At 42.1% G+C, this 14,234-nt stretch overlaps 1 protein-coding gene across 4 annotated transcripts in view; it reads left to right on the forward strand.

The window, feature by feature from the left end:
* OSBPL10 (oxysterol binding protein like 10) overlaps nucleotides 1-14,234 on the forward strand; it is a 346,584-nt gene that overhangs the window by 100,337 nt on the left and 232,013 nt on the right. For all 4 annotated transcript variants that reach the window (XM_055284763.2, XM_055284770.2, XM_055284773.2 and 1 more), the window contains exons 2-3: nucleotides 9,395-9,570; nucleotides 12,712-12,791. In XM_055284763.2, coding sequence (XP_055140738.1) covers nucleotides 9,395-9,570; nucleotides 12,712-12,791 — 256 coding nt within the window. The remainder of the gene's footprint in view (nucleotides 1-9,394; nucleotides 9,571-12,711; nucleotides 12,792-14,234) is intronic.

Below are 14,234 nucleotides of genomic sequence, written 5' to 3' on the forward strand. Positions count from 1 at the left end.
ACCAATAGTGTATGAGTTCCCTTTTCTTTGTATCTTCACCAGCATTTGTTATTTTTTGTCTTTTTGATAATAGCCATCCTAACTGGGGTTAGATGATTCCTCATTGTGGTTTTGATTTGCATTTTCCTGATGATTAGTGATGTTGAGCATTTTTTCATATATTTGTTGGACATTTGTGTATCCTTTGAGAAATATCTTCAGATCATTTTTAAATGATCAATTTAAAATCAGATTATTTTTAAAGCAGATTATTATTATTATTTTTTCCTGTGATGGAGTCTCACTCTCTCACCCAGGCTGGAGTGCAGTGGTGTGATCTTGGCTCACTGCAACCTCCACCTCGCAGGTTCAAGTGATTCTCCTGCCTCAGCTTCCCGAGTAGCTGGGATTATAGGCACGCACCACCAGGCCTGGCTAATTTTTTTTGTATTTTTAGTGGAGATGGGGTTTCACCATGTTGGCCAGGCTGGTCTTGAACTCCTGACCTCAGGTGATCTGCCCACCTCAGCCTCCCAAAGTGCTGGGATTACAGGCGTGAGCCACCGCACCCAGCCCATTATTCGTGGGGTTTTTTTTTTTTTTTTTTCCCGCTGTTGTTTGAGTTTCTTGTATATGCTGGATATTAATCTCTTGTTAGATGAATAGTTTGCAAGTATTTTCCCCCATTCTGTAGAATGTCTTTTCACTGTTGTTTCCTTTGTTGCACAGAAGCTTTTATAGCTTGATGTGATTGCATTTGTTTATTTTTGCTTTGGCTGCCTGTGCTTTTGGGGTCTCACTAATTTATAAAATCTTTTCCCAGACCAAGGTCCTGCAGCATTTCCCCTTTGTTTTCTTCTAGTAGTTTTATAGTTTCAGGTCTTACATTTAGGTCTTTCATTCGTTTTGAGTTGATTTTTGTATAGGATGAGAGATGAGGGTCTAGTCTCTTCTGCATATGGATATCCAGTTGTCCCTGCACCATTTATTGGAGAGACTGAGCTTTCCTCAATGTGTTTTTGGTGCCTTTGTCAAAAATCAGTTGGCTGTAGATACAGGAATTAATTTCTGAGTTCTCTATTCTGTTCCATTGGTTTATGTGTCTCTTTTTTTGTGCCAGTACTATGCTGTTTTGGATACTACAGCTTTGTAGTATATTTTGAAGTCTGATAGTGTGTTCTAATATAATTCTTATGTAATAGACTATATTTGTTCCTGGCTTGGTGATGAGCCTGAGGACCCTCTGACAATTTAGTACCACCTGGGGTGTGTTGGAATCTCTACATCTTGGTGGTTTGGGAGGATGGTGATGGTGGCAGTGGTGGGACTCTGGTCACAGATGAGTAGCTGAGAGATGTAAGAAGACCACTGCATTTCTCTAGTCATTGCCACAACTTCCAAGAGTTAAGAAGATTCCAGATTTTAAAGTTGGGCTGGGATTGAGTTTGCCTGCAGGTGCTGTGCCTTGGAACCTGTTGTAAGGTTTTGGCTGTAGGATCCAGTGTCTTCCTTCCAGGAAGTTTGGTTATCATGAGAGAAATTCTAGAAGACTTATTATTTTCTTCTAAAACTCTAAGGTTTTTGAGTATAAACTTTTCTAAGATGACAAGACTACTACAGGGAAGGAAGAAAGTTTCTTTTCTTTCTACCCTCTAGGTTGAGCATATTTTGGGGTTATATATTGTGCTTTCCTTCACCACAATGATTAAGGCATTAACAGCCCCACCTGGAGATGTATAGATACCTCCTATGTGACACTGGTAGCTACAGGGAGGAAACTTTTTGCAGATTTTAGTCTGTTGATCTCTGGAGATGAGAAGGGTTCAATAAATGATTACCAGGTGATATTAATTTTAAAGACATATGGGACACTCCAGAAAATGCATCTGTAGTTTGGCCCCCCACTTCACTTACTGAGTGTGCTTTATTTTGCTGATTTTTCCTGAGTTTTTCTGTAAGTAGTAGATTGAAAGTTTTATAAACAAGGTGCTTCTTGATCTCAGAGATGGTGAAGTTTTAGATGTTTGTGCACAGGAGGGACCTGGAAGGCTACTGAAACCTCAAGAATCAGTGTGTACATTGCTGGAAAGAACTGCTCCTTCCAGCTTGGACCTTGCACCAGGCAAATCTTTTAGTGGGAACCATGGGGGAGGGGAGATGCTGAGGGTAGGAAGGGTCTCAGTCTCTGCCATTTGTGTGTTTGTAGGGGTGTCTGTTGACTGCAACTCTGGAAGAGTCAGGTGTAACTAGCCCACACAGAGAAGGGTTTTCTTTTTTTTGAGACAGAGTCTTACTCTGTCGCCTAGGCTGGAGTGCAGTGGCATGATCTTGGCTCACTGCATCCCTGCCTCCTGGGTTCCGGCGATTCTTCTGCCTCAGCCTCCTGAGTAGCTGGGAGTACAGGTGCACACCACCACGCCCAGCTAATTTTTGTATTTTTAGTAGAGATGAGGTTTTACCATATTGGCCAGGCTGGTCTCGAACTCCTGACCTCATGATCTGCCTGCCTCGGCCTCCCAAAGTGCTGGGATTACAGGTGTGATCCACCGCGTCAGGCCAGGAGAAGGGTCTTAAGCTGAAGAACATGGCATAGTTGCCATTGGTCAGGACAAGACAGGGTGCAGAAGTCTGTTCACAGGCCCTGTTCCTGCAGTCCAGCAGTTTGGAGCAGATGCGTCTCAGAAGACAGAGGCCTGAGGAAGGCGAGGCAGATCTCAGCAGGGAGGTCCACCTCTCCAGGAGGCTGCGGTCAGCTGGGAGCTTGGTGCTCACTCCTCTTTCACATGGCAGAAGGTGGGCTTGGGTAGGTAAGGGGCCTTCATGGCCCTGGACTTGGCCATCTTGTGTGGCAGTGAGGGGCTGATCCTCCCAGGACTAAGAGGAGTCTGAGCCCCTCTTGGTAATAGCAGTAATGTGGCTATGTAAGGTGTGCTGCTCAGTCATTAAAGAGAGGGCCATAACCTCCCCTTCTTGGGCCCTTTATGCTTGTCGTTTTAATTTTCACTTTTAAATTTACATGAAATGATTTTGCTTTTTGTTAGAACCAGCCTGTCTAGCAAAGTGCTTCAAAGAAAGATTTTTTTCATGCATGTTTGTAATTCTCTTGTAGTTTGGCTATAAATTCTGGCTGTCAGCATGAGTGAGCTGTTTCCCACTGCAGCCCCCCACCCCCCATCTCCTCCTTTGTTTTTTTGTTTTTTTTTTGTTTTGTTTTTGAGACGGAGTTTCACTCTTCTCAGGCCGGGGTGCAATGGTGTGATCTTGGCTTGCTGCCACCTCTGCATCCTGGGTTCAAGCGATTCTCCTGCCTCAGCCTCTCGGGTAGCTAGGATTACAGGCACCTGCCACCATGCTGGGCTAATTTTTTTTTTGTATTTTTAGTAGAGATGGGGTTTCACCATGTTGGTCAGGCTGGTCTTGAACTCCTGATCTCAGGTGATCCACCCATCTCAGACTCCCAAAGTGCTGGGAGTATAGGCATGAGCCACTGCACCCGGCCTCTCCTTTCTATTTCTCTTCTTGCCTGGGGTTTGGCTGAGGGTTGTTGGTGAAATCCTAGGCCCAGTTCCTTCCTCCACAAAGGAAACATGTATGCTTTTGTCAACTTTTAGATCCTAAAGTTGAACCTTAATGAAACTATGTCAGGTAGATGGGGGTGTAGAGGCAGCAATGAAATGGGTGCCTGTGCAGACAGATGAGGCCTCAGAGATGCAAGACCGGCAAGGCACAGTGAGTAGGTAAGGGCAGTGCAGTGTGTGGATGTGAATGAGTGAGAACATGTGCAGGTGAGTGTGAATATGTGCAAATGCACCTTCAAGGGTGAGTGCATGGGTGGTTATGAATGTGTGAGTGTGTAACACTCCTGATGCCTCCAGTTGTGCAAGTGTGCATGAGCTAGTGAGTATGTGAGTGTGAACATGTGTAAGCATGAATGCAAGTACCTGTGTGAGTGTGTTTATATGTATAGTGTGTGAGATGCATGTATGTTTGTGGGCATCAGCGTGAGTGTGTCACATATATAAGTGTATATGAGGGTATATATGTGTGCATTTCTGTTTCTTTTGGAAACAATGGATATATCTGAAGGATGTTACTAGGCAATGGCTTGTCCTCAGCCCTTCCCAGGAAGGGGACTACACTTGCCCTATCTCCTAGCTTTGGGATTGAGCAAGGGTTTCACCAAGAAGCTAGCCTGGTGAGAATTAAGATGGCTTTCCTCATGGGTTTGTTCGCTTTCTTCTCTCATTTTCCCTTTCTCCCTGCAGCACATGCTTTGATTTTTTTCCCTCTTTTACTGATGTTATTTTTAACATAGCAAAGAAAGTATGTTCTCTCTGTGTACTAAGTTCACCAACACAGCAGTCAAGTTGCATGCACACTGTAGCTTCAAGAAGTTAATTAATAAACCCCAGGACCTAGGAATTAGATTTGCCTTATTCCGTTCTCTAGAAGGGAAGATCTTTAAGAATGTTTCAGGATTTTATGTAACAATTTCACTTGGTTTAATGAAGCCCAATCCAGAAATATGGCTTACTTTTCCACTTACAATGAAAGCTGTGACTTTCAGATACAGCTGCGGGCTCCTAACAGCAGTACCTGACAAAGCCATGACCCTGTGGGAAACCAAATTTAATTTCTTTCCTACCAGGGAATGTGACCCACAGGAATTATTCTTAATGCTGTATGGACAGTCCTTACCTATATATGACATAAGCTGACTGAACTGTCAAAGGCCATGCTGAAAGAACACTTGTTTAGTCTGTTGCAATTTTTTTCTAGTCTGTTGCAATTTTTAATCAGATAGTATCCCATCAGTCCCCTCCAAATACAAAAGTTTTAACTGTCTTTAGAAGAGGAGTAAATTATTGATAACTCTCCTTAGTACACGATTCAAACCTGTGCATTCGCATCGAAACTATTTTAGAAAGCAGTGGAAACATGTTCTTTTTTTCCGTCTGAGGCAGAAAGTTAAAGATGTCAGTTTGAAATAGGTAATGTGAAAAATCATTAATGTGTCCCTATATCCTATATAATGTGACATCAATTGGTTATTCTGTCATCCTTACTGAAAAAAAAAAAAAAAAACAGCGTTCAGTTCATTTCTTTGTACCAGCTCCTAAATAATGTCCTCTTCAAATACATAATTATTTGTTTGAACAGGATGCATTTGGGAAGCTGCCTCTAGGAGAGAGAAAAGGTGGCAAGCTGGCAGGTTCTCTGTGGATAAGTTGGTAGGAGTGGTAAGGATAGAAAAGTTAAGCCTTTGCTTCATTCCAGTCAATGGCATAGAGTAGATGGGGAAACTGAGGGCAAGTTACTTTGCCTTTTCATTGAAAGTTTATCCCCTTCCTTTTCTACTTCCCTTTGTGTAGGAGTGGCATGTGGCCAGGCACGGTGGCTCATGCCTGTAATTCCAGCACTTGGGGAGGCTGAGGCAGGTGGATCACCTGAAGTCAGGAGTTCGAGACCAGCCTGGCCAACATGGCAAAACCCTGTCTCTACTGAAAATGCAAAAATTAGCTGGGCATGGTGGCAGGCGCCTGTAATCTCAGCTACTCGGGAGGCTGAGGCAGGAGAATCCCTTGAACCCAGGAGGCGGAGGTTGCAGTAAGCCAAGATCACACCATTGCAGTCCTGCCTAACAGAGCAAGACTCTGTCTCAAAAAAAAAAAAAAAAAAAAAAAAAAAAGGCTCATGCCTGTAATCCTAGCACTTTGGGAGGCCGAGGTGGGCAGATCACCTGAGGTCAGGAGTTTGAGACCAGACTGGCCAACGTGGGGAAACCCTGCCTCTACTAAATATACAAAAAAAAAATTAGCTGGGCCTGGTGGTGCCTGTAATCCCAGCTACTAGGGAGGCTGAGGCAGGAAAATCACTTGAACCTGGGAGGTGGAGGTTGCAGTGAGCTAAGATCATGCCATTGTACTCTAGCCTGGGCGAAGAAGCGAGACTCCATCTCAAAAAAAAAAAAAAAAAAAAAAAAAAAGAAAAAAAAAGTGGCATGCTTGTCAAAGGGGATGCTGCAGTGCTGTGTCTGCAGGTGTGTGTAGGGGGGGCACACATGGCACAACGTGCTGTAGTGTGAGCCTACCTAGTCTCCTTCCTCATTTTGAAAGGATGATTGTTCATGTTCTGACTTGCCATGAGCATTGTCTGCACAGCCGCAGTCACAATGACATTAAATATAGGTCAAGTGGAAGACACTCCACAAGAGAAGGCAGAGTCAGCCCTTAAATAATTTGACCATTTTCTGCTCAGAAGTTACCCTGGTTCTTCTCTCATTGAGGGAGTTTGGATTTTGCCCCACATTAAAGAATAGGGGCAAATTTCAAGTAGAAGGATCTGAACATACAAATAAAAAGGGTTTTTTGTGTTTTTGTTAATGTAAGGCTAGCAGTTGCTATAACATATTGATCCCCGTGGCCTAATTAAAGTTTCTTTCTTATTAATATAGTGGTCTGATGTGGGTGTTGCTCAGCAGGTGATGCTCTTCCAGGTGGTGTTTTAGGGACCCAGACTCTCCCAAGTTGTGCTGTAGGTTGTCTCCATTCCAGTGCGTGTGTGTGTGTGTGTGTGTGTGCACACTTCTGCTCACATTCTATTGGCTAAAGCTCAAAGAGCCACACCCTAAGTGCAGGGAAAGCTGAGAAATATGTTCTGGATGTGACTTCTCTGGAAGAGGGGGAAAGGGATTTGTTGATGGTAGTTTATGCCAGTGATTTTCACACTTCACCTGCAGCAAATTACCTGGAAGCTTGTTAAAACAGAGTTTCTGATTCAGCAGGGCTTGGGTGGGGCTCAAGATTTTCCATTTCTAACAAGCCCCCAGGCAGTGTTGTTACTGCCGGCTTGGGGATCACACTTTGAATAGCCCTGGTTCTGACAAATTTTTGTGTCTTCATTTATCCACGCTGTTTATGAGAACCAGAAATACCTTTATTAGAATGACTTGAGAGATAAGAGGGAAGAAGAGTAAAATAGATAGTAGTCTTGGCCAGACCATCAGAAATATTAAAAATAATTCAAAGTGGACGATTTCTTAGAGGAACTGGAGCTTTGAAGGACTGCCACCTGGGCAGTCTTGCTAATGAGATGGCTGCGCCTTGCTCGCTGGCAGAGGCCATAAGTAGGGACCTCTATTGCCAGGCAAAGCAGCTTTCAGCTTCATTATCTCTGTTGGAGCAGGGAGATTTGGAGAATGAGTATGTAAATAGGTCCTGGAGAAGTGAGATGGAGAAGTTATAAGGAAGGACTTGAGTGAGAATCAAGGAGTTTCAGCTTGCTGGAGTGGACCCAAGCCTGAACTTTGGACACAAAACAGTTGAACTTGGATTTTAAATTTCTTCAAGTCTCAGGATACGTGTAATGTGGGGATAACATCTATTCTGTTAGGTTATTGTGAGAATAAATTAGGTTAGGGGTTTGTGAACTTTGCTGGTTGTTGGTGCTTCTAGGTTAAAATAAATATCTAATAGATTCATTTTTTAAGTGGTTAGTTCCAAACAACCTCATACATATTTATGTCTAAACAACTCAGTAGCTATTTGAAAAAATAACTATCAATTGAAAGAAAAATATTTTAGTTTCTTAAATAACCACAATTACTTGTTAATGGGATGTGTGTACCTGTGGGTACTGCACAGTTTCTCAAACCTTGGAATCATACTGGACATTGCTGTTCTCTTTTCCTGTTCTACGTTGATTTTTTTTTTTTTTTTTTAATCGTAGCTGCTGCTGAAACTCTTTGCAAAAATATGATGGCATCGAAAGGAATGTAGTGCAATGTAATATTAAAACTGTGAAAAGTCCCTGGGTTGGTAGTACAGACAGTATGTTGAGTCTCGCCATGCATCCCTCAAAAAATGTAAAATATGTTGCATTGCCTCTATCAGTTCACTGTATGACCCGAGTGCTTTGATGTATGGATGGAGAAACGTGGGATTTAGTAGGTTTTTCTTTATTCATTCCTTTCACAAGTGCTAACTGAGTAGCAATGAAGTATCAGGCACACTGCCGGGTTCTGTGGGCAGGAAAACACTTTCCACCTCTGCGGAGTGTAATCTAGTGGGGAAATCAGTCATTGAATCAGATAATCACACAAATGTAGACTTCAAATGGGGCCAGTGCCATGAGGGAGCATTTCAAAGTGCAACAAGAAAGAATATTTGACCCGGTCAGGAGAACTTAACATGGCAAGAAGGGGTAGGAACCATATTCCAGGTAGGGGGAGTAGCATTCTGGGCAAGTGTTTTTCAAACTATAGTGAAGGACCTGCTTCCCCCCATCCGCCAATTGCACTGTTATTGGTTCATGACTAGTATGTAGCTTGTGTGGACCATGTGTGTTTGACAATTTCTGAACTGTTGAGACTTGTCCAACTGATCTATGCATTTGGATATTGAAACAAAGCCAAATGAAGGAAATGTTTCAAAAGGCTGTGGTGGACTGGTAACAGTTTGTAGACCATCAAAATTTGCAGACCGCACTTTGAGTAACTGCTCCAGACAGCAAGAACAGCATGTGCAAAGATCCTGTGGCAGGAGGCAACTTGGTGACTATGAAGGAAGAGAGAAAAGACTAGTGTCAATTGAAGATGAAGTGAGAAGGTAGGAAAGTCAGCAGGGGCGGGCCTCAAGGCCACAGTAAGAATCCGAGGCTCAGGTGAAGACATTTCCATTCTGGTGGAGAAGGGGAAATTGTCTTGACTATTTCCTAGGTAATAGCTTGAGAAAATTAACAGGCCAGCTACTTGGCTACAGAGATTCATTGTGTGATTTAAGCAAATTGCAGTTCTTCTTCTTTTACCATGGATGTAGAGTTCAGTGGCATTTCAACGTCCCAGAGCAGGGGGAATCCTTGCCTTCGTGTGAATGGGCCTGCTGGAGCGTGTCCAGATGGTTGCAGAAGCACCTCCAAAACCTGACAGATGCTGCCAGGTGCTCAGGCTCCTTATGGTACCCATGCCACTGGCAGGAAGTTGGAGACCAAGCTTGCTGCTGCTATCTGGGTGTGAAACTACCTCTCCTGGAGGCCTTGTGAATTTCAGCTGTTCCTGTGAATTCATGTGGAGCATGTTGCAAGAGGCTGTGTTGCAGTGCTTCTGCCGGTCTCTGCCATTCTGAGGTTTAATGTGGTATCCATGGGTACTGGGTGAAGTGTGGGCATGGCACCAAATCCTGAGTGGTCCTGGCCCTTGCCCACAAGTGCCCCATTATGAGCTCCACTCTGATTTAAGAATCCAGTGCTCTCTCCCTACTCAGGCTAACTTCTGTGGGCATCTGGGAGGGACTTGTGGTTTCCAGCTTCCTGGATGTGGAGTCTTGATGTTGACTTCTGGATCACTTTGCTTTTCTCTGCTTTGCTGTGCAGAATAGGGTAGGAGAGACAAATGATGTACTGTGGTTTCTCTGTGCAGGTACTTCGTACTGGATTTCGAGGCTGGCATCCTGCAGTATTTTGTGAATGAGCAAAGCAAACACCAGAAGCCTCGAGGAATCCTGTCTTTATCTGGAGCCATAGTGTCCCTGAGCGATGAAGCTCCCCACATGCTGGTCGTGTACTCTGCTAATGGAGAGATGTTTAAACTGAGAGGTGCGTTCTTCTCCCGGTAACTTTTCAGACAGGCCTCTAGTTGCCATGGTGATGGCTCTCTTGTTTTTTGATTTTTTTGTTTTTTTAAATTGCCTTTGACAGTTTGCTGTGTTTGGAGGACTCTGTGGTGACAGACATTGCCCCTCTTATCCCTGGGGTGGGGAGATGGAGCTGACATTGGGAATTACTTGTCCTAATTAACTGAGGAATTAAGGACAAAGGAAAGGTGAGTGATTGCCACAGCAGCGTGCCTTAGGACTTCGAAGATCTTAAGTGTTAGCTCAGTATATTTTCTTTGACCTAATAGTATGAATCTTCACTACAGTGCCCTGCGAGGGCTGTGCGATAAGGGCAAAACAAGCCCTTTAAGGGTCCTAGTGTTTTCCCCCCAAAGTTTCTCTAGAACCATTTCTTAGTAAAGTGCCCCTTTATTTGAGTTTTATTCAATCCACTGTCGTAGAGCCTGGTGAGAAGCCAACTGGAATGGAGTTAATGTCCCTTTGTATGCTTTCTTCCCTTTTCTTTGCTTCTTGAAAATGGATATCTTTGCTTTAATAAAGAAAAAAAAGAAAATAGATACCTGCCCAGCATCCCGGAAATGAGGATGACTTTCCAGGGAGTCCAGTATTCACCCTCAAGACACATCCGTCACACAGAAATGTCAGACTTGTAATAAAATTGCAGTGTAATTTGATTGCTAGATCATTCTACCAGGATCTGTTATGGTTGCATTGCTGTGATTCTTCTGCCACTTTTCTTCTAATAAAATAATGAAATGAAACAACAAATCCAAATGCCCACAAGTGCGTGCACACACACACACACACACACACACACACACACACACGGACACGCAGAGTCTATATTATTTATCAAGGCCTGAGGAAAAGTAGTATGTATCAAGTATTGAGAGGTGGTTGAAAATTCTGCCTTTTTAAATGTAACATTTTCTTTTGACTAAGTACGAAGAAACGGCTGCTTGCTATCTGTTCGTGACCATGATCGGTTGCCTCTGCAAAGTCAGACTGAGGGACTACATTCCTCACCTCTCAGCCCAATTTTCACCATTCTTCTGCCAAGCTTTACTACCCAAGAGATGGAATAAGCTAATGTTTATTATCTATATACAAGTCATATTTCAGAATCCATAAAACAATCCAAAAACCTAGGAAGTAAAAATGTCTATAGTTGATAACAAATTTTCAGGAATGTGATAAGATTCATGTTCTCTTGAGATTCATGCAGTGTGCATTCCAGCTGGCTAGATTTATATGGTCCTTGGCTTCGCTTTGCCATTTATTGCTTAATAAATTGTCAGTGCAGAAACAATAGCAGACAAAAAACGTAATGGCACTTTCCACCCTGCCTGTGGTTTATAAAATGATACAAACCCATACAAAAGAAATATCCAACTAATTTGACAATTGAGCCATCTTGTTTTGCCATTGAATCATTAATATCCTTTGGATTATTAGGCCCTAGGTTTTTTTTAGAGGGCAATTTTAATAGCAAATATAGAGGTTTTACGATCTACATGGAATAATCACAATTGCTAAATTTAGCTAAAGCTTAACTATTAAAAAAAGGATAAATTTCTGCATGTTTATGGCTTGTCCTTAGCCCATCCCACAAGGAACTGGTTGTTGGTGTCTCATTTCACATCTTACCTGCACATAGTAGGAGTTGGATCATGATATCATGAGACACACAGCTTTTGGGAGTATTTTTGATGCAAAGCCTTTGGATAGTACTGCCGCAAACTGGCAATTCTTCAAGTTTACTAAGGAAAAAGGCCCTAATTTCTGCAAAGTCCTTTGTCTTTGGAAGTTCATTACACCGGTACACTCTGTAAATCAGACTTGTGTAACAGGCCTCTTGACAGACAAATCATTTGGGATTTGTAGGGGCCATCTTCATGCCTTGAATAGGACTAAGCCAAAGAATTTCTCATCTGGTAACTCTAGATTTCTTCACCTGAAAGTTCAAGCTGAAGTCAGGTTTTATGGACAAATGACACTTAGGCCCAGTTTTGTAAACAATTATAATTTCCAGGGAATCATTTTTTTTTTCACAGTCAACATTTATGCAGCTAGTATTATAATATTTATGCAGTTATTTATGTGATTAAATTGATGATTTAGATTTCATTAGAACCTGTTGTGTGCCCATGATATTTAAGAATAACTTTATATATATTATTGGAGAGATAGGTTATAGATGGAAGGGTATAACTATACAACATGACTACTTGCACTTTAATGTCTCTTTGGGGGAAATTTGAGGCTCTCTAAGGCAGCATTTGGTATCTTGCTCATTCCAGTTGTATGAATCTTTGAGAACATACTAAAATGGTAATTCAACTGAATGCTTATTTTGTAAATGCTAATAATACCACAATACAGCCCTGGTAGATAGCAAAAGGCCCTGAAAAAGTGCCCGTTGAGGCCGGGTGTGGTGGCTCAGCCTGTAATCCCAGCACTTTGGTAGGCCAAGGAGGGTGGATCATGAGGTCAGGAGATCGAGACCATCCTGGCTAACACAGTGAAACCCCATCTCTACTAAAAAATGCAAAAAAAAATAGCCGGGCCTGGTGGCGGGTGCCTGTAGTCCCAGCTACTCAGGAGGCTGAGGCAGAAGAATGGTATGAACCCAGGAGGCAGAGCTTGCAGTGAGCTGAGATGGCGCCACTGCATCCCAGCCTGGGTGACAGAGCGAGACTCTCTCAAAAAAATAAAAGTAAAAATAAAAAAGTGCCGTTTGACACTCATATTAGCTACACAAGGTTAGAGGCATTTGAAAATAAGCATGTGGTTCCTTGCCTGCTGCCTTTTTAAATAAGTATTATAGAAATGACTTTTTTCAGAGGAGGCTAAAAAATGGCAAAATTATTCTTATAATGGGTATTTCAGAATCCATTTTTCATATGGCTCAAGAGAGGGTTTTCCGTGGGATTCAGTGCAGCCTCTGTTTTGGTGTTAGTACAGGCCGCTTGAGAACGTTGTGATCTGTGCTCGCTTCCCCACCTTCTCCCTACCTCTCACTCCCCAGGCTCCCCACCCCCTTAGGTGGGTGTAGAAATAAGTTGGATGTGTTTTGGAACAATCTCTGCAATCATTTCTTTCTCTGTTTTCTCTATTTTAGCTGCTGATGCAAAAGAGAAACAATTCTGGGTGACTCAGCTTCGAGCTTGTGCCAAATACCACATGGAAATGAATTCTAAGGTAAGTCACGTGAGAAAGGAAGGAGGCATTTGAATTACCAGCCTGGCTTTCAGCCCTCTTATTTGTTTCTTTGGGGAAGGTGTTTTTCATGTTTTTTTTAAGTTGCCCACTGCAGTGGAATTCCTACTTGTCCTGCTGCACATAAATTTAAAGCCAGGAGAAACGTAGTAAGATTTTCTTGTAGGTAGAATACGAAGGCATGCAGACACTATGGGAACCGAATCTGGAAAGACATTTTTGCATTCTGTTATCAATTTAGCCAGCTTTTAATTGGTCTATTGAGAAGCTCTAGTGGATGATTTCATTGTGGAGACAGAGTTGTCAGATTTACAGTTGGTGAAGACTAGTAGCCATCACCGATCCTTAAATAAAACCTAGACCCCGAATTGCTTATGTACTTTGCAAGGAGCTTCTGCATTCCTAGTGTATCAAAGTGTTCTCGGGTAATTTGGCATCCAAGTATGATTTATTCTTTCCTGGGGACCTTGTGAGATCTTGTGTTAGGTGTGCAGGAGGTAGGAGGTGGACATTTTCATGGATTATTGTGGAAGATTTACAGTCATTAAAATACAGGAAACAATTTCAAAATGCATTTATCTAGGGCAATAAATATTTATTAATGTTCCAAGGGCTACTCCTTTATATCATTAATTCATATATAGTTATCGTATCCAACTGCTATCTTTTTCCATATTCCATGCATCCGGTAGAAAGATCCACACTTCAAACTTCTGATGATTCCATCTACTATAACCTGCCTGCTTTCTGGGTCAGGGCCATGGGAAATGTCTTACTTAGATACACCTGGGTGTTCTGCCTCCAAATACAAACTAAAATAACTTCTTCATAATGCTTTTTTTTTTTTTTTAAAGAGACATCCCTTTTTCCTTAACTTGCTTAGGACATTGGCACTTACCTGTAATGCCTCGCTTAACTTGCCCTAAGCCGAATCTTCAGAACTGTAGGTACAGCCCTCATTCTAAAGCATTTCTCCCCAACTGGCCTTCTTTATTTTCCAGAAATTATAGTAGGCGTTCTCGACATTTAATTGGTATTTTATATACATCTAGGAAGTGCAGTTTGTTTTTGTCTTTTTATATGTGTCTTTACTTTTTATAAACCAGAATAGAAGAGGATAAAAGTAGAAGGACTTATCCCCACCTATTGTCTTATGTGCTCATTAGAGATAGTTGTTCTTAACTGTTCTTGCATATCTTTCTAGTAAATTTAGGCATGTGTTAGTATATCTTGGTATGTGTATGTGTATATAACTATCTACATAAATACATGTTTTTATACAAATGGGGGTCACATGCATACTGTTTTCTTTTTTTTCTTCCTTAATATATTTTGGAGATCTTTTTATATTAGGCACATGGATTTACTTGCACTCCTTTTTGGATGGCCAGATGGTGTTTTTAGGAATGGATGTCAGTGCTTTAT

The sequence above is a fragment of the Symphalangus syndactylus genome, chromosome 1 (assembly GCF_028878055.3).
Source record: "Symphalangus syndactylus isolate Jambi chromosome 1, NHGRI_mSymSyn1-v2.1_pri, whole genome shotgun sequence".
Lineage (NCBI taxonomy): Eukaryota > Metazoa > Chordata > Mammalia > Primates > Hylobatidae > Symphalangus > Symphalangus syndactylus.